At 29.9% G+C, this 24,895-nt stretch overlaps 1 protein-coding gene across 3 annotated transcripts in view; it reads right to left on the minus strand.

Moving 5' to 3' along the window:
* LOC142325827 (ribonuclease H1-like) overlaps positions 1–24,895 on the minus strand; it is a 44,191-nt gene that overhangs the window by 12,632 nt on the left and 6,664 nt on the right. For 2 of the 3 annotated variants that reach the window (XM_075367848.1, XM_075367849.1), the window contains exons 1-4: positions 19,718–19,876; positions 11,642–11,806; positions 10,161–10,252; positions 2,685–2,860 (exon numbers count right to left, since the gene is read on the minus strand). In XM_075367848.1, coding sequence (XP_075223963.1) covers positions 2,685–2,860; positions 10,161–10,252; positions 11,642–11,806; positions 19,718–19,776 — 492 coding nt within the window. In that variant the 5' untranslated portion in view covers positions 19,777–19,876. Of the gene's footprint in view, positions 1–2,684; positions 2,861–10,160; positions 10,253–11,641; positions 11,807–19,717; positions 19,877–24,895 lie in introns of those variants that run through there. The other variant, XM_075367851.1, reaches the window with a different exon arrangement.

Here is a 24,895-nt window from a genome sequence, read left to right on the forward strand (position 1 = left end):
ATAATACAAAAAAATAATCAATCTGAAATTGTGTAACTCATGTAAATTATAAGACAAAAATTTTTCTCTGAAATAGAAATTCTCACACCATTTTCTGGGTACATTATCAAAGTTTCAGCCCTGTTCTGCAAAAGTTTTGAGAGTTTAAAGAGGTTTACAATAAAGTTAATATTTTCTTTTTTGATGCACATAATGAACTATTTTAGATTTTATTTACATGATATTATAATTTACATGAGTTACACAATTTCAGATTGATTATTTTTTTGTATTATAGCTGGAATACAGTTTAATAACAGGGATAAGCATAAATTTTATTTCCTAACATGCGATGCATGATTTTAATCTGTTTTTTTTTATGCAGAAAATGAATATGAACTCAGAATCTTTCTATCACCCACTATTTTAGAAAATTTTTAAATTTTAATCTAATGATTTTCTCATTTTTTAATATACAGTTAGCATTTTAAGCTCCTATATTGCATTTTTTTTAGCTCATTTTTTATTGTTTAACTTTGTTAACATAATTTGAAAGCTATAAATAAACAATACTAAACAAAGAATTAAATCATAGTCACATATTATGACATATCTAATACTGAAGAGTGAGCCTTCATGGACAAGATTAATCGTGTCTGTGCAGGTCATGAAAATACAACTGTGTTGTTTGTATTAAGCACTGGATTTAGGAATGCATTAATTAATGATGTGGATTTCTTTTGCTATGTATGTGGTGAGTTTACCATAAAATCAAATAGAAAAAAACATTACAACTTTAATTAAAAAAAGCATATCATTTGTACTTTCAGTGTAAAATTGGTGATCAGGATAAGACGTTGATAAGACACATATAGTATGCACTAATTGTTCTGTATATTTAAGAGGATGGCTGAAAGGTATGGGGAAGGCTTTGCCATTTGGTGTACCTATTGCTTGGCGTGAACCAAAGGATCATGTAACAGATTGTTATTTTTGTTTAACAATGTGTCTGGAATTTCTAAAATTCTAAACATACTGTAAAATATTCTTCATTGCGCTGCAATCAGGCCTGTACCTCACAGTGAAATTATTCCAGTTCCTGGGCCACCTGTGAATATATGTTTTGAAAGCAGCAATGAAGAATCAGACAGTACTGAAGAAGACAACAATGATTTTGAATTATCTTCCAATAAGCCACATCTTATATCACAAGGTGAATTAAATGACTTGGTTAGGGATTTAAATTTATCAAAAAATCAATCTGAACTGTTAAGATCAAAACTGCAAGGTTGAAATTTATTTTTAAAAAATACAAAAATTTCAGGCTTTCAAAGCCAACAAAAAGAACTTTCTCAGTACTTTATTAATGAAAATAATTTGGTTTATTACATAAATATTGATGAGCTTATGTTGCACTTGGAACAAGTTAATAAACCTGAAAACTGGCACCGTTTCATAGATTCATCGAAGTATAGTTTAAAAGTGGTTTTACTATACAACGGGAACAAATATTCTTCGATATAAATCGTTTATGGTATTAATTTGAAAGAGGCATACAATGTGATGAAAGACGTTCTTGAAAAAATAAATTATAAAAAACATATCTGGAACATATGTGGTGATTTGAAAGTTATAGCTATTTTGTTAGACTTGCAGTTAGGCTATACTAAGTACATGTGTTTTCTTTGCAATTGGGACAGCAGAGCTAGGAATAAACATTATGTTATCAAAGAATGGAAGAAACAAAGACAATTTAACTCCAAATGGGAAAAATATTATTCATGAGCCCTTAAAAAATTTTGTAAAAACAATGAAGGATAGTCCTGGATTTTTGTACATCAGGCAGAAATTTCTGAATGTAAGTGAAGGAAAAATTAAAAAAGAATATTTGATGGTCCTCAAATGTGAGAATTGGTCAAAGATGATGTATTTAACTCAATGTTAAATAATGTAGAAAGTGCAGCTTGGCTTCATTTAAAGACATTTGAAAAATTTTTCTTGGCAAAAAAAAATCCAACAATTACCACAATATTGTTAATCAACTTCTTACTTCATACAGAGCTATGGGATATAAATATGCCTTTGAAAATACATTTCCTCCACTCGCATCTGGATTTTATCCCGGACAACCTCGGAGACATAAGTGATGAACACGGTGAACGTGACCACCAAGAAATTTCGGTGATGGAAAGTCACTGTAAAGGAAAATGGAATACTAACATACAAACCGATTACTGTTGGACATTAATTCAGGATGTGCCTGAGGCTATTTATAAAAGAAAAGCATCAGCAAAATCATTCTATCACAGATATGGCCATGCAAAATTAAAAATTTTACAGATTTTAACTATATTTTCCCTTAATTTTTTTGAAGCGTAATTTATTTAAAAGGGTGATAGAAGAATTGTATTTACAGATCTGTAATGTACGCAAAGAAGTAATTCAAGAAATGATTTCGTACTTAGAGACATTAAAAAAACCTTTTTTTATTCATCTGTGTAATTATTGTAAGGTCAATTATTGTGACTTGTGTGGCTACAGAGTTAGGCTTTATGTTTAAGTGAACATACTACAAAATTCTTACTAGCCCAGAAAAATATGTTTACCTTCAATTCAGAGATGAAAAAATCATTGTCAAAGTTCATACAAATAAAAATTATTCAATTAATAATTATTTATCAATATATTATTGCAAATTAGCTTACCCAGTAAACATTTTGCATGCGATTTACTATATTATCTAATTTTTTTATAGTGTTCTGGTTCTTTACTTCATCTCCATATAGTGTTTTCCAACCATTTTCTTTCCAGTTCTTTATCCAATTTGTTATACATTTTATCACAAATGCTGATTCAGTATGCACCATTATTTTATTAATTCCTAAAATGTTAGAATAAAATTTACATTTTAGTAATTATGGAGTTTAGTTTGCAGTTATGTGATCTGGAAAAGTCCAAGAAAAAGATTAGCTAATTATAAATATCTCTGATTTCATCAAAATTATTAAATTTTTAAATAAATGATAGAAGTAAGCAATGTTCATTGTGACAATAAAAAATTGTTGCAAGATCACTTATTATTTGAGATTAATGTAGTGTGTGATATATTAGTATAGTGTGAAGTGAACTAAAACTTATTTAGAAGTTCAGAAACTCAAGACGAAATGAATGGTGCTTGATAAACTGGATAATTTTAATAAATTAAATTACTGTTAATACAAAATAAGGGCTTTGTTCAAGAAAATACCCATGAGTAGATTTATTTTACTATAACAGAATGGTGATATTTAACTATATTTGTTAAAATATTTGCTATACTTTAATAGAAAATTTGCTAAAAATTATTAAAAACCATCGATTTCATGAATATATTTAAGCAAATTTATATCCATAAATTAGTATATTTTGTATTTGTAAAAATTATTATTACTTACAATTGGAAATCCACTTTAAAAGGTATTTAAGAAATTCTAAAATTTGTTTACAGTAAACATTTACTGGTCTATCATGCCTGCTGTAGTAGTTTCAAGATAACAAGTAATCCAAATTACTAAACTGCCAAAATAAAAAAAACCCTGACAACTTAGGTTGTTTCTGATGCTTTCCCACAACTTAATTTAAAATATTTATCATCTTATTTAAATATAATAATTTTTTGTTTATGTAATTCAATGATTCTATCTAAAGCGCGCGTGCATTTTGTATTTAATTTGCGCGCGCGGGTGTGGCAGTACTAGCGGTGACGGTCAGCACTAACTAAACTAATGTAATTTCACAGTTTACATAGAACAAATTTCGCTTGCACGATCGGCAGACTAGTGTAGTCGTGAGACTTAACGCACCAGGTATCAAGTCAACCAGGTGATTGAGTTTGAGACCCAGCCAGACTGAATTACTTTTTTTTACACTTTAAATATTATTGTTTATTTAATTTTACCACTCACCTGTGACATCACAACATTGCAAGCAACTACTGCAGCTGTACATCAATGCATTCTCAAGATACTGAGGGTGACCTTGCTCTACAGCCTAACCCTCTTGACCTTTTAATTTGAAAATTTAATGGCAACAGTGCCCCATATATATGTATATATATATATATATATATATATATGGAAGTAATCTGACCAAAATTGGTCAGTAATTCTGGAGATATAAGGTGATTTAGAGGCCAACACCAATCACACACACATATGTATGAACATTAACATCCAGAAAATATCCATCTGTTTTTTTTTTTTTTTTGATTCTGTAGGTGTCAAAACATCAAGATCCGGTGAAAATCGCAAATGCTCAAACTGAATCGATTTCAATACTTTCCCGTCTAGAGCTATAGCACTATCTAGACAGAAAAGTAAAATAATATTTCAAAATTTACGGTTTTACTTTAAATGTTTTTGGAATTTTACTACTCTATGTAGTAAACTATAATTGTAGATTTGTAAAATATTAGTAATCTTATTACAAGATTACAATTTAATCTTGTTAATTCTAAGAACAGGTAGCAACATTTACAAAAATAACAAGGTTATGGGTAGAAAAAAATGGCATTTTGAAATAATGCTTTTCTAACCTTTAATATGTATAATGGAAGGTTTTTCAGATATACAAGCTGTTTAATTTTAGTAGGCTACTATTGGCATCTGGGAAACAGTAATAGATTCAAGAATCCTTAAATGGGAAATCTTTCCCTTTTATTTTTTTTGACTGTGCTATTTTTTTATACTGTCAAGTAGAAAATATAATTTTTAGGATATTAAAAAGCCGCTAATTATTCTTAGTAATGCTGCTTAATATTCTTAGGCCTATCAATTTTAGAGTTTTATAAAAACACCATTTGTAATGAGTTATGCTTTAGCAGCCAATAAAATAAAAAAATTTCCTTCATATCTAATAAGTAATAGATTTTACCAGTTTTAACTGGTTACAATACCTGTATGGATGGATTTAGAACAAAATGCACATGAGTAAAAAAGTACCAGAATGATGAGTTCTCAAAAATATTTTTCCAAAATTGCAGATAATGTTTCTTTTTTTTAATTAGTTACAGTGCATTAAGAATTATGTTTGGGAAAAATTTTCAAAATTAATGATCATAATGTCATAAAAAACAGATAACATATCAGAGATATAGCTATCATATTTTTAAAACCCTCAAAATACTAGGAATGACACATCTCAGGAATGGTCAAACTGAGACTGTACAAGACTACACTTCAGTTACACTCATACATATCATCCTCATCCATCCTCTGAAGTAATACCTGATGGTGATTCCCAGAAACTAAATAGGAAAAAAAGCAATGAAATTAATATCAGCTGATTGATCAATTTTAATAGTTTACATGATTTCTGTGGATAATATAAAATATGTTTTAAGGAATTATTACTCAGGTCAACAAAATAAAAAAAATAATTTGGAACTGAGATAAAAGTAGGTGAGTTATAATGTATTTTTTATGGTGAATCTAAAAATGAAGTCAGTTTTTTTCATGACCCTTTAAAATATTAAGAGACTTCTTTTTAAATAATAGAATACAAAAATAATAATAATTACAATTAAAATTCCTAACTTTATTTTGCAGACATTTATGTTTATCTTAATTTCTTTTTTCTTATTTTCCTTTTGTGTTCAATGAAGTCTTCTCTTTTTATCATCCAGCAACAGTCACTCATCATAGATTCATACCATCTGTCTCGATAACGTTCCATATGCAAAATATCTTGGTGGAACTTTTCTCCTTGTTCATCGCTGATGTCACCCAAGTTTAAAAAGAAAAGTTCAAATGAGAATTTAAGAAATAAATTTTTAATGACATTCTGCAGCCTAAAATTTGTAATTCAATAAGAATTCATTTATCAGCTGATTATGGTTTTTGTTTTCAAGAAAACTAGTAACAACATCTTTGAATGACTTCCGTGCTGGTAGTTCTTTAGGATTCAGTTTGCTGACAAATATATTTTCACGAATTAATTTTCTTATGTGTGGCCTGATGAATATTCCCTCTTTTAATTGTGAAAAAACCTCAGCAAAATATTTAAAGCCATCTCCATCTTTATCTAATGCTTTTACAAAATTTTTCATCAGGCCTAGTTTTTTATTTAGAGGTGATAAAATAATACAATCTGCTTCGACAAGAGGAATATTGACCAAATTTTCCTTTTCTGGGGTAAACCGATTTCTTTTTGGCCAGTTATTTACTGTGCAGTGTTTATCTGTAGCCCAACTATCCTACAATTACAAGAAACACATATATTTTGTAAAGCCACTGTGGAGGCTGAGAAGAATACCTATTGCTTTCAGGTCAGCCATGCGCCATTCATTCGTTCATTTCATGCGTTCAGATTCACCATGCGTATTCATAGTTTTTAATAGCTTTTAAAATTTTTGATATACTTTCGTATGTTTCATTCCTACAGTATGTGCTACCGGTCTAGAAGAAAACTTATTCATTTTGATGAATCTATAAATAATCACCGATTGTGAATAACATATTGAATTTCCAGTTCGGACATTAGCACCCTATTATCATGGCAGGAACAAATTAATTTTTATAAAGTATTTTTATAAATTTTTGTTCCAATTTCTATATACTGAAATTTTTGTATCTTTGTTTAATAAATTTCCATACATTCTTTAAGATGTGAACCTAGGAGCTCTGCATATCATTTCAACAAATACAAGTCACAAATTAGATCGCTTGATTCTGCTTGTGTAATGATGTGAGGTTCAGTATTTGATTCTTCTGGAATTTAATTAATATATATTGAAGTTTAGGATTCATTGGTTGAGCTTTCTGAAGAATCAGAAATTTCTTTCCAAGAAGTTGGAGCGATCAGACATGGTAAATCAACATCTCATAGCTGAATGAACATTTAAATATGCAATACTGCTTTTATTTTTTAATTGAAACCGGTAACATTTGTTAAGTAAAAATAGCAGCCATCATAATGCTTAGTAGATTCTTGCCAAATCATAGGTATGCCAAAAGGCAAATGTACTTTTTTCCTTTTAACTACTGGGTTAGTTTAATGTAGCACTTGATGATGTGTGCTGCATGTGGAGTCCAGGATTTATCTTGGTCTCCCAAGGGACAGTCAAAATAATGTTTGTAAGCAGTTATCAGCAGATTTGATTGATACCGATTTTCATTGACTTTTCATGGTGAATTCTCCACAAATGTAACAAAAAATATTTGAAGAATTTTTACAAGCCCAATTTTTATTCATTGTAAAATTCAAAATGTTTTAATGAATGAAAGTGAATTGAAATATTACAAAAATACTTAATTATAAAAATAATTTAATTTTAATTTATAAATATTTAATTACTTAAAATACTTCATAAAATTGTCTTACCATGGGTTGCAATAAAACAGCACGAAACACACACACACAACTTAACAAATGTTGATGTTCAATAAAATACCAAAAGGTGTTCTGTCATAAAAATCATTCACTAAATTTATGGTCACTTATGAAACAATTTTTATAATATGTGTATGATAAAACCACTACAACTAAAGAACTCAGCAAGTCATACCAAGAACTGAACTCACTGAAGAAAATTTCATCACATTGAATTACTCATTACTTGACTCACTGACATGTCTGGCTTGACATCATTCGACTGTTATGTATCAAATATAGATCTACAGCATGCATCACAATATAAATCAGATGTGAATAAGGAAACATTAGACAAACTAACTTATTTGTATTGTTTGTTCCACGAATGATGGAACAATAAATTTAAGGGGTTGTAACTTAAGAACATTATTGATGTGTTGTTTCAGAATACATATTCAAATTCAGCATATAAAATACTATATAGAACACCTACTCCCTTTTCATTTCCAAATTTTAAGTTGACCACTGATATCATCTCATTGGAGTCATTGTTATAAAATCCTGAGTAATTTCACCTAACCATCTGGGAACTCCCTTCCTTCTGTTAATCAACTTTTCTTTTATTAATGTTTTTGGTATTTGAGTTTTAGCAGTTCTTGTAACATACCCTAATAATTGAATTCTCTGTGCCTTTATACCCTATGATATCTTCTGCTTGCATTAGTGTATCCAATATTCAGTTTTTCCATAATTGCTATTTATCCTCTTCCAAAACTAGTAAGACTTTTCTCTAAACATTTTCCATTCAAATGTTTGGAGAAAATTTTTATAACCATAAGAGACTATCCAAGTCTCCAACCAATATGTCACTACTGAAAAAAATATTAAATTTCTATATATTTTTAACCTTGCACAGCCTGCATGCAACTGAATTTTCATAATCTCATATTTACAAGATATACTCGTATAACAGCTTGGATTCTCAGACACTAACATTATTGTTTACAATGATGCTTCCTAGATATTTAAAACATTTAACTCCTACAAATTCTTTTTCGTCTATTTCTGAATATTTGGGAACCCTTCTAATTTGTACTGGGACAGGTTTTTTTTATTTTATTTATTCACTTGTAGATAAATTAAGACACAGTAAATTAGAAATTAATAATTATGAGACTATTTTGGCACCAAGTTTTTTCATGGAGTTCAGAATTTGTAGGATGGAATTGACCAGTTTGTTGTGGTTTATTACATGCTACTTTTCTCTACAGTTATGCACATGAAGTGCTAATTTTGATATTACTACTGATTGAAATTAAGGCAGTGGTATGTTTTTTTGGAAGTTCAAGTCATGACACCAACAGAAAACTTCATTAGCAGTTGGCAATAAACGAGAGAAATTATAAAAATAACATCAAATTTTTTGTAATTGTAGAATCAGCATCTATGAAGAAGTTTTGTTTGATTAACAAAGACTTGATGATGCCTAATGAACAGTAAAGTAAGGAAAATCATCAAGTCATGAACTTGGATTTAGAAATTATTTTTCCACATTTTTTAGAGTATTTGCAAGAATATCTACAAAGATTTAAGCTACTGTAAGATTTTCACATATTTGATGTAACAGAATACTACAAAAAAATGTAATTGAGGTATGTATTAAAATATTGACATTTTATGTAGTAAAAAGTGATAACTTTCCAAATTGATTTTGCCTCTGATTTAAAATGAAAATGTTAAAGAAATCTAAGGATGGAATAAGAATCATTTAATTGGTATCATCCAGTCACCTCAAAATATGAACAAAACCTGTAAACGTACAAGTTTATAGATATAATTATTTGAAATCATTTGGTGTCCTGTTGACTTAATGCCACAAGGAACAACAGTGTAAAACACTCAAGAAGTTCCATCGAGTGTTTCATTTGCTATTTAAAGTTGTGATGTTTAAGAGCATTTTGTTGTACAATAATGTGCATCTAAATTCAGTTGCTGTTACTAAAACCTTAGTGGTAAAATTCAGGTAGAATATTTTCATGTGATGTTTAAGAGCATTTTGTTGTACAATAATGTGCATCTAGATTCAGTTGCTGTTACTAAAACCTTAGTGGTAAAATTCAGGTGGAATATTTTCAGTCACCTACATACTATCTAATCTTAGCTCCAAGTGAATTCTACCTGTTCAAAAGGTTGAATGAATTTTTGAGTAGTGAGCAATTTGAAGAAGCTATTAAACAATTTGTAAATGACTGGCAGTAAAAGAATATGATATACACCATTTTGAAGTTCATGGATTGCTGCTTTAAATGTCGTAATGATTATATAAAGACAAAGTATTTAATGAAAGTGAAAAAATATTTAATTGTAATATTATTACATTACTTGTGTAAGTCTTTTACATTTACTTCCTCATAGAGTAGTACAGCATATTGCATTAGTTGTCTAGATTAGTTTATAAAGCTGTTCAATTATCATTTATTCAAATAATATCTACACACTTTACATTTACTAATGGAGAAACAAAATTATATGTGTAGTGTAAATTATAAAGAAGCGAAATTCACCTGTGCTAAGCCAAGTCCAGAATTATAGTTTTAAGTGATGCAATTCTTATAATCATACATAAAAAGCAAGTACTGAAAGATGATTAAAAATAATTTAATTTTTTTAATAAAAACATTTATAACAAAAATAGTAAATACATTAATTTATTATTAAAAACATTTTGGAATGTAGGATGAAAAGATTGAAGTGATTTAAACTTTTAAATCAATTTGTTCTGTAAAACTCCCAGAAAAATCATGTTTTATTTATTATAATTAGGTTATTACCATGCTGTAAAGCTGTTTCTATTCCTGCTATTGCTGCTTCTATTTCTGCATTAATATTTGTTGGTCTTCCTTCAACTGGTTTGAATGTGTTACTATAATGAAATTGAAAAAAAAAATAGTTTGCAAATTGTTTTACATATTTTATGTTATTAATTTTAATCTATTTATACAGGAGAACAAAAAGAACACCAGGATTTTAAAGCTACAAATAAAATGAAAGAATAACTTTTACAGTTTTTCCCTTAAAATGTTAAATGTGAGCACATTTTGTCATGTGGCACATATCCAACCAATAGGAAGTTTAACCAGCATATATATAATAATGGAAGTGACAGCTGCTTTAATGCTGTACCTCAAATCGGGTGGATAAGTAGGTAGCAGAGGCGCATACATAAAACCCCAAAGGAAAAAAATAACATGGGATCAGATCAAGTGACCTTAAAGGCCACCACAATCAAGCTCTGTCATTAGATTCATGCTGACCAAACCAGCAGTTGGAGAAAATGTTATTTAACCAATCCCATGCAGAGTTATACCAGTGAGTAGACTCACCGTCTTGTTGCCAAATAAAATTCCCTGATTTATTGTGCAATTGAGGAGACAGCTATGTATGCAGCATATCCAGATAAGCAACTCCTGTTGCGCTTGCATCGGCGAAAAAGAATGGCCATAAACTTGCTCTCAGGATATTGCACAGAAAACATTTCATTTTGAGGAGTTCCTTTTACATTGTAAGATTTTCTCACCTCCACATATGGACATTATGTGTGTTAAATTTTCTATTAAGATGAAATGTTGACTTATCACTAAACATAAATATGATCAAAAAAGTTGTCATCTTTATGCAACAACAGTTTGACAGCAAAGTTGGCATTGCTGTTAATTGTATGAATTCTTATGTAAGCAGTTTCCTAAAATATTCCATACTAACACTATTAGTTGACCTAACTAACAAAATGCTTAGGATTGCGCTGGAAGAACTCTCTGACACGTAATTTTCTTCAGACACTTTCAGTCATCCCATACACCAACCTTTACTCAGACATCTGGTCATTTAAATCTAATTATGTCAACAACAAATGTTACTTGAACAATAATAAATAAACTTTTTACAGAACAGATGTCGAAATGTAGCTACAGATTCAAATTTAACAAAGTGGAAAACACAAGGCTTTCTGTTCAGGAGTGGCCATTTTGCTAGTGGTACTATCAGGCAGAAAGATAAGGAATCAATATACAACAAGCTTGAAACTAAAACTATCCTTTTTGCTTTTGAATTCTAGCTTTAAATCAATGCTTCACCTTATTAAAGAGCTATTGTAACAAATTAAAACCCTCTTCTTTTTTGTATTGCCATTTATTATGTTTCATTATTTTTATTATTATTATTATCTTAAAATATTTAATTATTGTAGTCACAAACTTTAAAAGTTAATTCACGAGTGAATTCCATCTCATTAAATTTTTTTATTAACGCTTACTATGGATGATTGAAATTAAACCAGACACCAACTCCTGCTCGGGCATTTTTTCTACCATTATTTACACAGCAACCGTCTACATATACATTTATTAATCCATTTTCCATTATAAAAGGAGCTTCTGTGACTTCTGTATGGGCATCATCTTGTTCTTGAAATGATTTTCTGAAATTAAAACAATTAGTATTATTTAGATTTTAAAATGGTAAATTGAATGTAATAATTAACTTACATTAGTAATATTATATTTTTTAGTTGACTTATAAATCAGATAGAATTAGTGGAAGAATGGTAATAACGAAGAAAAAAAAGGAAAGCCTACACTGATATTAAAAAGAGGTATTAGAAAACTGTAACATAAGAAAAGATTTCTTTTTGCAGTTTACAGAACTAGAAATATTGGTTGTTGGAACTTTATTAAATGGTAAGGAATATCATTATATCCAAAACGAATGATAATGCTCTTAATTACTGATCTTGTAGCAGCTGCAGGTAGATGATTTAATTACTTCAAAGATTTACTTACTTCCATAGCCATTTATACCTCACTTTGTATTTGACTTCACCAACATACTGACTCTAAGCTGTCCTGTCTCTTACTACTTCTTCTGTTATATCTAATGCCTTTACATCTTCCTGGAGTTTATCCCACCATCTCTATCTTCCAACTAGTCTTTTTCGTGCCAAAACTTTCCTCAGCATAGTATTTTGCTCCTTTCTTGTGACATGCCTTGCCCATCTCAATCTTCTACTCTTGACCTTCACCACAGTATCAGAATCTTTATACATTTCTCTATTGTGCCTTATTCTCCATCCACCATTTTTACATGTAGGACTACTTTATTCTCAAAGATAGACTTGTCACTCTTCTTTTTTGTTAAGGAACCAATTTTCAACTCTATATACTCGTACTAATACTGGCCTGATGATTGTTTTATAAATATGAATGATGGTGCTCTTCGACAGACAACATTATTAGCTTCTTGCATTCCTGTTGGCTCCATTTAATCTGTTTTGGATATCACTTTCATTACTATTCTTAGATGACAGCATGACTCCTAAGAACTTCTTTCCTGAACTCATTTGAAAATGTGGTCTTCAATCTGGATTGTGTTCTGATTGTTTTGTGGTTGTGCATTTCCTTTTCTACCAAATCACATGAACTTTGTTTTGGAATCGTTAATTCTAAGACCCTCAAACTGTGCTTCTTTAATTAAGGTTTTGACTAGTTCCTTCAGATCCTCAAGGTTTTCAGTCATGATCACTACATCATCAGCAAATGCCAGAACATTTATCTTTGTTCCTGTGCTTATCCCCAGATTATGTTCCATAATCTGATAAAAACGAATTGGAGATAATCCATCTCCTTATCTCACTCCTGTATTTATTTCAAATAATGAAGAGACTTCACCATTTACTTTGACTTTACACTGAGCTAGCATGAGTACACTCATGCTAGCTGATCTGATTAGCTTCTCAGGGATTCCGAAGCTTTACCTTTTTCCCATATTTCTTTGGCTCTCATAAGCTTCAACGAAATCTAACAATAAAATAAACGCCACTTTATTGAACTATATATTTTTATTTATGGATTCCCTTAAAATAAAGACTTGGTATGTTTTTGAATTTCCTTTGATGAAACCAGCCTGATGTTCCCCAGTTAGTGAACCAATATACATTTTCAGGTGTTTTTGTATTATCAAGAAAAGAACTTTGTATGCACTGTTAAGTAAGGCTACCTCCCTGTAATTATTGCATGACTGTTTGTCACCTTTTTTGTGAATGGCTATGACAATAGCTTCTTTCTATTCCTCTGGCATAATTTCTTTCTCCCAGATTTCCATCAACAGTTTGTGTAGATGCTCAGCCCTGCTCTTCCCAACTGCTTTCAATATCTCTGCTGTTATACTGTCTTCACCTGAGCCTTATTGTTTTTAAGTTCTTTTACTTCTTCTTGTGATGGATTTGGGATCCAGGGCTGCACATTTCGGCATTCCAAACTGCTCTTCTCATCTACATTGCCTTCTCTATTTAACAGCTTCCAAACTTCAAGAACTTGACTGTTTTCCACCACTATCTGACCTTTATCCTGTTCTTCATATGCATTTCGGATGTATCCTTTCCTTAAGAATCTAATGGTACAATAAAAGTATCTTTATATTGTTAACAGTGTGATCTTCTTCTGCTGTATCTATTATTCTATAAATCCATTTTCATTTTTTCTTCACTGAATTCACCTTCTGGCTGCAGCCAAATAGCTAAAAAGAACTTTCTTTCTGTCACACTCTTGTTGCACTCATCCATCAAACCATGGTTTATTTGACTTTCTTTCCCTAAACTACAAGGAAGAAATTCTGCATAAAACTATTCTTATATGGAGAATAAACATGACAAATTTTGCAGAAGTAAAAAAAATTTCTCATTGGGAAAACAAAACTGAGATTGATTTGAGAGAAAGTCTTGGGATTGAACAACTAAACTTGAAGTTAAAAAAGCACATTGAAGTGGTTTGGGCATATGAGTAAATGAGAGAAGGTGCAACAACTGTTTTAGAGTTGACATAGATGGCATAGTTGAAGGGTGTTATGGATAAATAAATAAATTTTGATGCTGAATTATTGAAGGATTGACTGTGATTTTGTTGGAAACTTTTAGGATACATTCCCAGCTTAGAATTAACTGGATATAGGGGAGGACAGATAGATAGATAAATAACTATGTTCAAAATAGTTTTATCAATAAACACCAAAGTGTTTATTTATATCCATACTTTGTGATGGACATAGAATAGGGGAAAAGGCTAATAGATGTAAATGTAACTCTCAGAGTGAGTGCGATGTAGATCACAGACTGTTGATTGCATGTTGGAAGATTAGTTTTCAAAAAATTAAAAAGCAGAAAATACCAAGGAGGATAAGAGAGTAGAAATTGAAAGAAAGAACAAAGATGGAGGTATACAGAAATCTGCTACAAGGAAGGATGACAAAAAAATGGATAAAGGATGTAGAGAAGGAATGGGGAAATTTTAAGGCATTGGTGGAAGCAGCTAAAAAAATTTGTGATAGAGCATTGGGAAAGAAAGAGAATAAGGAAACAAAAGTAATCCAACAAAGTAGGCAACAACAGAAGAAAGATTATGGCCTGAAGGAAGTGGTGTTAAATTAGGAAAGAAGAGAATAGACATGCTTATATCAGTAAAAAGAAAAAATAATTGAAAAAGAAAAGTCACGAGAAGAATTACAGATAGATTGACAGAAGATATGAAAGGAAATAAGAAAATATTTTGTAAAATAAGGAACAAAAAGAAGAAGACAGAAATGTCAGAGAGAATAGAATACAAGATGGAAAACTGGTGGATGATGCAGAAGGGGTGAAAGAACTATGAAAGGATTATTTTGAGAAATTGTTAAGTAGGGAAAATAAAGATGAGAATATTCAAAGTGAGGAAGGCTGCAGTTGTTGGTTGGAGGAAATCTCATGGAGAAAAGTGGAGGATGCAATTTGTAAAATGAACAGTAGGAAATCAGCAGGACCTGACAAAGTTGCTGTTAATGTGATTAAAAATCTGGGGTCCAATTGGCATGGAGTGGATATGTAGAGTATCGAATTGTGTAAGGAGAAACAGGATCATCCCAAAAAACTGAAAAAAGGTTTACTCTGATTAACCATATGGCAAAAGTTTTTGAAAGGATTGCATTAACAGGATAAGTACAAAGTGAAGACCAGCGTAGATTTAGGGTTGGAAGAAGCAATCCTAATTTCCATATTTTTGCAGTTCCACAAGTGTTAGAGAAAAGTTGGGAGTATGAAAGAAGTGTGGCGATGTTCATTGATATTGTGAAGGCAAACAACTCTGTTGATAAGAGGTGTATATGGGAGGAAATGATGAGTGGGTACCGAGGAAGGATATATTAATATTAAGGAAATGTACAGATATTATAAATGTAGAGTAAGAACACTGAATGGTTTAACATAAGAAGTGGTCTTCAACAGGGAAGTATTTTATAGTCACATTGTTTAATGGGAGGATGGAAGAAATGACCCAACTGGTAAAAGAATGAGTGGGAGAAAAAGATAAGAAAATGAGTTTTGCCGATGACATAATTATATGGGGTGATAAAGTTCAGGACATACAGATCCAATTAGATGTTGGAAGGAGGTAATGAAGAACTATGCGCTAAAAATTTGTAGGAAGAAGAGTGAAGTGATTACTGGAAGAGATAAGAGTAGAACAGTGTGCGGAACCTGAAATTGGTGAATAGTTAAAAATACTTGGGAAGTGAGATAAGTGATGATGGAAAATTTTGATATCAAAATGATTACAAAATGGAGGAAGTCTGAAACCAGAGTGTGAAACATTTGTTACGGAATAGAAAGATACCAGAAAGAGCAAGAAAGATGATGCACCAATCCTATTATATGCGAATAGTGTAGTATGGAGCAGAATCATGGAAGATGACAGAGAGGAATGGAGTATGTTGTAGGGTGGTGAGATGAAGTTTCTACTACCAATAAAGTAAAACAAGAAACAGAGTGAGAAATTTGGACATAAGAAACATCTCAAGGTTGGAGAGTATGTGAAAAAGAGTAGAAAAATGAGCTTGCGATGATGTGAACATATAAAGTGGGTGGATGAAGAGAGACTACCAGTCAGAATGAAAGAGCTGAGAATAAATGGAAAAAGACCCAGAGTAAGATGGAGTGATAGAACTAAAGACAATATAGAAAAGGAGGATATTAATAGAGGATATCAGCAAATGGAAGAGGATAGATGGTGGGAAGACAAACAAAGATGGAGAGGTTTATTGAACAAGCAGACCTTGACAGTAGCTGTAACAGGATCAGGTTATGTAAGTACTGTCTACTACTCGACCTAAAATTAAATTCTATCAGCTCAAATTGATGCCTGTCGGTTTAATTTTAACATTTTAGATTTACCAATAAGATAACCGAGTTCAAAATATAATTTATAAAAATCAAAAATCTGAAAAAGATGACCAAAGGTAAATTTTGTTTTAATAAGATGAACTAAAATGAGGTTAAATTATTGCAAAGATAATTATTACACAAAACACAGCTTAGGAACTCCAGTAAACCATTTAATAATAATACAATCATTTTTTGAAAATAAGTTTATTCAGTTGAATATGTTTTTTTTTTTTTTAATTGCAAGTTGAACAAAAAATGATTCAGTTAATGAGAATGTGTTATATACAATAATAATAATAGTTTTGCAGTCATAAAAAGACATATATTGTTGATTTAAGATAACAAAATATTCTCTATCTCTAGTCTATTACCTGGAAATTAATTCATTGTTATGGTTCATGTCAACAAAAATTTTATTCATTTATAAGATAAGCAGCTTAGTTAGCAACCTAGTAAAAATTAAAACTAAATTTTATCTGTTATTTTAGGAGCAGAATGTTTAAATTGATGTAATACTTTTTATTTTCCAATGATATTTTTTTGTTTGTTTCAAAAATAGTATTTTAAACTTGGGTTTACCTAAATGAATGTATTAGTGCAAATAATTTCTATTGAATATGTTAGATATCTTTACTTGATTGTTTCTCAATCATTTCAGTATACTGCATTTAAAAAATCATGCTTTTAGTGTGATGAACCACATAAGATTAAAGTTAGTGTGACTTGACCAATGAAAATAAAATAAGAACTAGAAGACCAATAAAACATAACGACGTATTTTAATTTTAGGTGATAAATAAAATTAAAATGAATTATTCCTGACAAAAAGATCAAATAAAATATGAAATAGAACAGAACAAAAAATTAATCTAATTATACTGACCATAATGGTTAGTTTTTTATGAAGTTTAATCAACTCTTGTCAAAATTTTTTTAGAATTCTACCTGAAAAAAAATATTTAGAATTATGGAAGAAAAACTGTATAAGCTAATACTAGATAAGGATTGATTAAAAAGGTAGAATTCTAAAAAAAATTATAGAATAATATAGATATAGAGAATAAAATAAAGACCAGCATAGATTTAGGGTTGGAAGAAGCAACCCTAATTCTCTTATTTTTGCAGTTCCGCAACTGTTAGAGAAATGTTGGAAGTATAATAGAAGGGTGGTGATGTTCATTGATAAAAAAACATGATTAAAAGCATGTATATGCTTTTGCAGAAAATTAATCAATATTGTACAAGTTATTTTATCTTGTATAAAAATTTATTTTCAATGCATTTGTTTAAAACAACTTTTTTTCATATTTCCAAATGTTTGTGCCGTAATCTAAGTTAACTACAAAGTAAAATTTTAACATTTATAGCAGAGCAGTTCTAGCAAGGCGCTTTTTCCTCTACTTAAGGATGTACATCTACTACCCTCCGCAAGCACCTTACTATAACTGCTACACTTATTCACTTTTCATCATAGTAATATTTTTTGTAATAATAGATTTGATACATATTATAAAATTTTCCTTTATAAATTCTTCATCTATTAATTAAATCTTCCCAGAAAATGGTATATTTTCTTCAAATATTTTATTTGTTATATTGAAAATTATATTAGTTGTAAAATGTGTTCACGGTACACATAATAATAATTATTAAGATACATCCTGAATGAAGATTAAGATCAAACAGTTTTCACAATCTTCAAAAAAGAAAAACGTTTTTCAATTTTTCTCTGTTAAATTTATTTCAAATTGATTTAAATGTAAAAAGTAATTTGTTATAACAGGCAGTGTTAAATATGTGAAGAACTCACTGTTTAGTTGTACAGCATAAAATTCATGTTATGTAATTCACAATGGCTGAGTTGTGTTTTTGGTAAATCTTACTAAAATAAAAATAGTATTACGGCCAGTATGTACTATAATTATTCATATTTATCTTCATGTAACTTGATCATCACTGAACCAATTTAAATATAAATTCTAGTAATGATTAAATATTTTTTTCCTTTTTTTAATGATTATTCCTTTGCCAAGCATGTTGTTCTCTACAACATGCTTCAAGTTTGTGTGTGGGAGTATGATATGGAAATTTTTCAGCATATGAAAAATTATAAACCTGACTGAAATTTGAACTTGGAACCTTCCAGACGAAAGGTTGAGGTGTTACTGTTTAGCTGTAGAAGTTAAGAATGTTTGGTTTGATAAAAAAATGCTCAAGAAAATCCATTAATGATACGTGTGCCCTACTTTTTTGTTGAAATTAGCATATTTCAACAAAAAATTAAAATCCACATTAGAAAGCTTTGAAATATAAAATAAACTTCTTTAAACTTAAAAAGTAATGTTATTGTTTATCTGGTACTATAAATATAATTTCTGATGATTAAAAATGTATATAAGAGCATTCATTTGATAAAATTTTTAAATTTTCAATATTTCTTCTTTAGAATTGTAAAATGGAAAATTTTCTGGAACATTGTATTTAGAAAATTATTGATTTTGACCTTTTCCTAATTAAAAAATAGTAATTTTAATACTGATATTTCAATATAAAATAGAACTGCTGATAGAAAAATTAATATTCTGATGAGAAAACTGGCTTCCTGACTAGTTAGCTTTCGTGAATTCAATTCCTGACATTTTTTCTTCTAAGTTTATAAGATGATCCCCCCTATATCATCTTTCTCATTAAAATACATGCAACCAGAACTGTATGAAATATCTAGAAGCCTACCTGTTTGAAATAATAAAAATAAATTTAATAAAACATAAGTATATTATCTAGTAATAATCCAGTATTATCTCTACCTAATTACTGAAGTTTAGTTCTTCCTTATTTGACTCTTCTTTAATGACTCATTTTATTTTTTTAAGGAACATTTACATTTGTAAAGATAGTGTGACTAAAATAAAAAGATAAATATTTTTAAACAGTCGATGGATGAAGCCATTAGTTGATGAAAATCCATCATCACAAAAGAAAATAAACAAATATATTATTTGAATAACATTTAGTGTGTTTCATATAACATATTTCTTTTCTTTTGTTTTGACAAATATTCTTTGTTTAAAATAAACCCAGTTACTTGTTTTATAATCTGTAAAAATGATTAACCTAATACAGTTTAACTACAAACAAGATGCTTACTGTAATGTAATAAATAAACAAAGAAATGTGTAGAGAGTTGATTGAATTACATCTACCATAGTTTTTTTTTTTTATCAACATATATTATGCAGTAAAAATTCTTCTTAAATGAACAATTTTTTTATACCACTATATTAAACATCTACATCACAAGCAAAATAAAAGCTATACTAATTAGAGATATGCAAGTAACTTCTTATCTCTTTTTTGTGGAATGTGCTTCAGTAATAATATTGTGTATTTAAAATAAGTGTGTGTGTATGTGTATATATATAAACAGGTAATGTAAACTGATCATTTTAGTGTCAACAAATGGCACACTATTTTATTTTGCAATTAATTTTTTTTATTAGAAATAGACCAGTACCTAACTGTGCAGTGGTACAGATGATATTTATTTTTTAATATTATTCAGTTCTACATAAATAACAGATTTTTTATATTAAATGTGGGCACAATCTGTGTAATTTTTTTGTTATTGTATGATTTAACAACATTGATAATTTGCTACACTTCGAGGTAAAATGATAATAAATTATAGAAAAAATTTAAAAAATAAATTCTCCACTTTAATAACTCCTCCAGATATTAGACATACACAACTACATAGTTTCTACATTGTATTTTTGTGTCACGTTTCTCAATAAAACAAATAGGTTTTCTAACAGTTTGTACTAATCTAACAGTCTGTACTAATTTTATTTATTGTGGTCTGCTGGAAAATTTTACAAATCTTTCTAACATTCTTCTATGTAGAACAAACACAAAAAAGCAGCTAGTTTAAAAATAAAAATTAAATAATTTTTTCAATAGATCTGTAAGTGATAAAAGAGACAGAGCCACTTAGTTAATCAAGAATTTTTTGCAAACAACCACAGAGACTTTACTATTAACATCTAAAAATATAAGTAACAAATTTTATATTGTATACAATCATTATATAAACTAGCATCTCTGTCTTTCATCTGCAGGTTCTGAGTTAAACTGCTGATCAGGTATATCATTTCTTCACGTGCTACAAAATTCATTACCATCAAACATACAAACTGTTATTGTATATCAACCAGTGTTACTATTGTTACAATTAAATAAATAAATTATATAGACTATTACATAATTTTCAGAAAAAAAGGGAAAATTAAATAAACAAAAGTTTACAAACTGAATTTTGAAAAAATGGAACAGATAAAAGAATAACAATAAAGAGTTATATAAAAATCCCACAAATGAAAGAAATCATTTGACTAACATGTACATAAAAATTCATCACTCACAATAATAAAAAAAAGCATTAAAAAGTAAGTTTAAAATTAAAGTATTTCAGCTAGTAATTAAGTGTATCCCTGAAAATGGGGAAGGTAAGACAGTCTCTTCTTCAAAAAATGAATACAACTAGAAAAAAGCAGGCAAAGTATTGCATGACTTTTCCGGCAATTACTAATAAAAATTAAAATAGAGAACACTGCAGCAAGCCAGTCCCAAGCCTGGGCCCCAAGAGATTTGAGAACTGTGCAAGAGAGGAGTAATACCCTCATAAAAAAACCTGGATCCATCTGGCACCAGACAGAAGCACCCAGTCTACTCTAGGCAGGGCCCCTGCCTAGAGTTACAGATGGGAATCGTGTAACGGCCTCAAAGGCCAAAGAGGAAGATTTTCCCATTGGTAGAGAGGATGGAAGAAACTAGTTGTTGGGTCTCCAAATGAAACCCAGAGGCTCTGAGGTGGCAGCCCCACTAATGGTCTTATCCACAATCAGGTTAGTAACCCGTTAGGGGAATTTAAAATATTTTCAATCATCCAAAGAGGAAAACTCAGACTAGAATTAAGATTAATGTTGATGGGGAATGTTTTCAAGAAAGAAGGACTTTTAAACACTGGTGGACTAAATTAATTGTGTGTGCATGGAATGTACAGTGTTGATGGGGAAGGAGGTGGAGCTTGTTAAGATCGTGGAAACCAGGAACATAGATGTGGCAATGATAAGTGAAACTAAAAAAAGAAAAAACAGAGGTGTTCTTATGATCTGGGTGTGCATGCAGTGTTTTATAGTGGTGTAAAGATATGAGCTTGTGCAACATCAGGAGTGGCCATTATTTTGAATAAAAAGTGGAAAGATAAAAACCACTCTTATGAATGGGTTTCAGATAGAACTATATGCGTACGACTTAGATTGGAGAGGGGATATATAGTTTTTTTATGTGTCTATGCACCAGAGGAAGGATGGAAGAAGGAATGAATTTATGGAATACTACAAAATACTTTGAATGATTATATTATGATGGGTGGTGATTTGAATGCCAGAGTGGGATATATATCGATTGATGCAATAACTGGGAAGCATAATGAGAATGTATTTAATTTAAATGGAAGAGCCTTTTGAGATTTTGCTTCTTTTAATGGATTATGGGTAATTAATACCTTCTTTAAACATAAGGAAATCCACAAATATACATTGGCTGCTAGAGGGAAGAGGGAATAGAAGTACAATCTACTATTCCTGGCAAATGCAAAATTGTTTAACCGGTTTACAAAGATCTGGGTGTATAGATTTTTTTTATTTTTTCTGGGGTGAAAACACTTTGGTGTTACTATCACCTGCAAGGATAGAGAGAATGTGATCTTGGTAGTGATCATTTCATGTAGTTTGGATGGTTGAGATTGTTGAAAAGATGTGAGTGAAGGACATAGGGGGAAAGGTTTGACATGGAAAGTGTATTTGTTGCAGGATTACTCAGTCAGGTTTTTATATCAGCAGTGATTGAGTGATTGGATTTACATAATGGGTTATTTGGTCTGAATGAGAGAGTGGCATAATATGAAATCTATTTTGGAAGGAGCTGCTTTGGAAGTAAGAGCAAAATGGAGGAGGAATTGTGTGTGGAATGATGAGCTGAAGGAGGCAGTTGAGAAGAAAAACAATGCTTATAAATGCCTTATAGCCACTAAAGTGGATGAAGCAAGGCGGGAATATCACAGGCTAGCTAATGTTGTGTGGAGTAAAACTATGAAAGCCCAGCAAGAGAGTTGGAACAACTATATTTCAGATATGAAAAATGACATACATGGTGGTCAGGGAGTGGTATTTAAGGTAATGAAACATCTGAATAGAGATATAAAAGATCTGGGTTATTTGAACAATATTAGTAGGGAAGCTTTTCTGCAGTATTTCAAAAATTTATGAAGAGGAAATGGGAACTGTAAATACTCACAATTCATATGATTTTTCATTTATTGACGACATCCAGTATGTAGAATTTAAGGAAACCCTAAAATGTGTGCGGAATGGGAAAGCTTGTGCACGTGATTGGTCAAAGGCTAAAATTTTTAAAAGAACATCACAAATTTTTAATTTAAAGTTCATTAATATATATTGGAAACAATAGTATGCTGTCAGATTGGTCATTGGCAGTTATTTGCCCTATTTTTAAAAAAGGAAGATCAGATTGTGAAAACTAAACAGGAATAAGTCTTCTGAATGTGATATACAAGATATTTTCTAGGATTGTAATGATGAGATTTAGGCCTTTAATTGTAGTGGTTTTAATGGAGGAGTAATCTGACTTGAGCACATAGATGTTATTCAGGTAACATATTTGCTCTGAAGCAAATTATTGAGATAAACAAATAATTTAAAGAGACTCATTTGCTTTTTTTAGATTATATTAAGGCATTTGATATGGTGCATAGAATAGTTATGTTCTAAAGAGAGGAGGAATTTTGAGGCATTTAATAGAAGTAATTAAATGTATGTATATAGATTCAAAGATACGTATAGCAGGAAATAATAGTAACATGGAAGTTGTAAATAGAGGATTAAGATGGGGATCTAGCCTGGAAAAGGAACCAGTTTCTTTAAATTGTTTTAAACAGCATTCACATTCCCTAGTCCAAAACCACACTCCGAAGCTATTTGTCATTGTGTCATACTGGTATGCTCGGAAAGTGAAACTATTTTCAAACGCTTTCTTGGAGTTTGATCCATTGTTATATAATTAGGACATAAGGATTAAAAAATATGATTTTGTAATAAAAAAGGAAATAAACTTTCACAAAACACTATTTATAACATTAAGATTGCTAAATAACCAAAGAGCGATACCCTCACATAACACAGACAATTTAAACAATAGGTGTGTCAAACAGTGTAGCCATAACATAAAAATAAACAAAAAATTCCCTGTGTTCAGATTAATTTGCATGCTATTGTACTATTTAATAGATTTACTATAATGAATTGTTAATCCACTGATCTGAAATACTTCATTAAAGAAAAATTTAGAAAAAAGTTGTTTTTTTATTTTAAAAATATTGTATATTATTTTAAATAATTTTATTAATTTAATTCAAAAAAAAGTTACAAATATAAACAGACTGGTCCAGACAATGAGAATGGATACAAATAATAATATATGTTTTGTTTTAATTTTTATTGTACTGTCAGTAATTTTATATTTCCTTGTACGAAGTAAAGGAAGTACTGTGATCGCAAAAAATTCTGGTTTTCAGATTTTAACAGAAATATCGATTTTGACCATTCCTGAATCCATTTTCACTAGTTTAGGTGTGACCTCTATATATATGTACGTATGTGCATATGTATATATCTCGCATAACTCAAAAACATTAGCCGTAGGATATTGAAATTTTGGATTTAGTACTGTTGTAACTACTAGTTGTGCACATCCTCTTTTGATTGTAATCAACTGAACTAAAAGAGCAAAATCCAAAAGAGCCCAAAAGTGGATTTTGAGCTTTTTCTTAACTGCAGTAATAAGCCCTCATAAGTGGTACTTATTTTCATAGAGTCAAGAGTTATAGCCAAATAAAATTTTAATTAATGAAATATTTGGATCTTACAGGGGAAGGCACATCAGTTCGAATCAGACTTCATCTTTTTTTTTTAATTTATATTTATATTGATTTATTAATAATTTTTAACATCTGATTGTAAAAAAAAAATTATGATAAATAACAATTCAATAATAACAATAAAAAAAGTAAAAAATATCAGAAGTTATTAATGAAATAAAATTGTATATACTTTTAATTTTAAGAACATGTGTGTATGTAATTTAATAGGCATACAAGGAAGTTATGTGGTGCCCACATCAATTTTTTTTTATTTTGTCTTCTGGCAGAAATGTTACTACATGGATGTGTATTTTATAAATATAAAA

The sequence above is a fragment of the Lycorma delicatula genome, chromosome 5 (assembly GCF_047948215.1).
Source record: "Lycorma delicatula isolate Av1 chromosome 5, ASM4794821v1, whole genome shotgun sequence".
Taxonomy (NCBI): domain Eukaryota; kingdom Metazoa; phylum Arthropoda; class Insecta; order Hemiptera; family Fulgoridae; genus Lycorma; species Lycorma delicatula.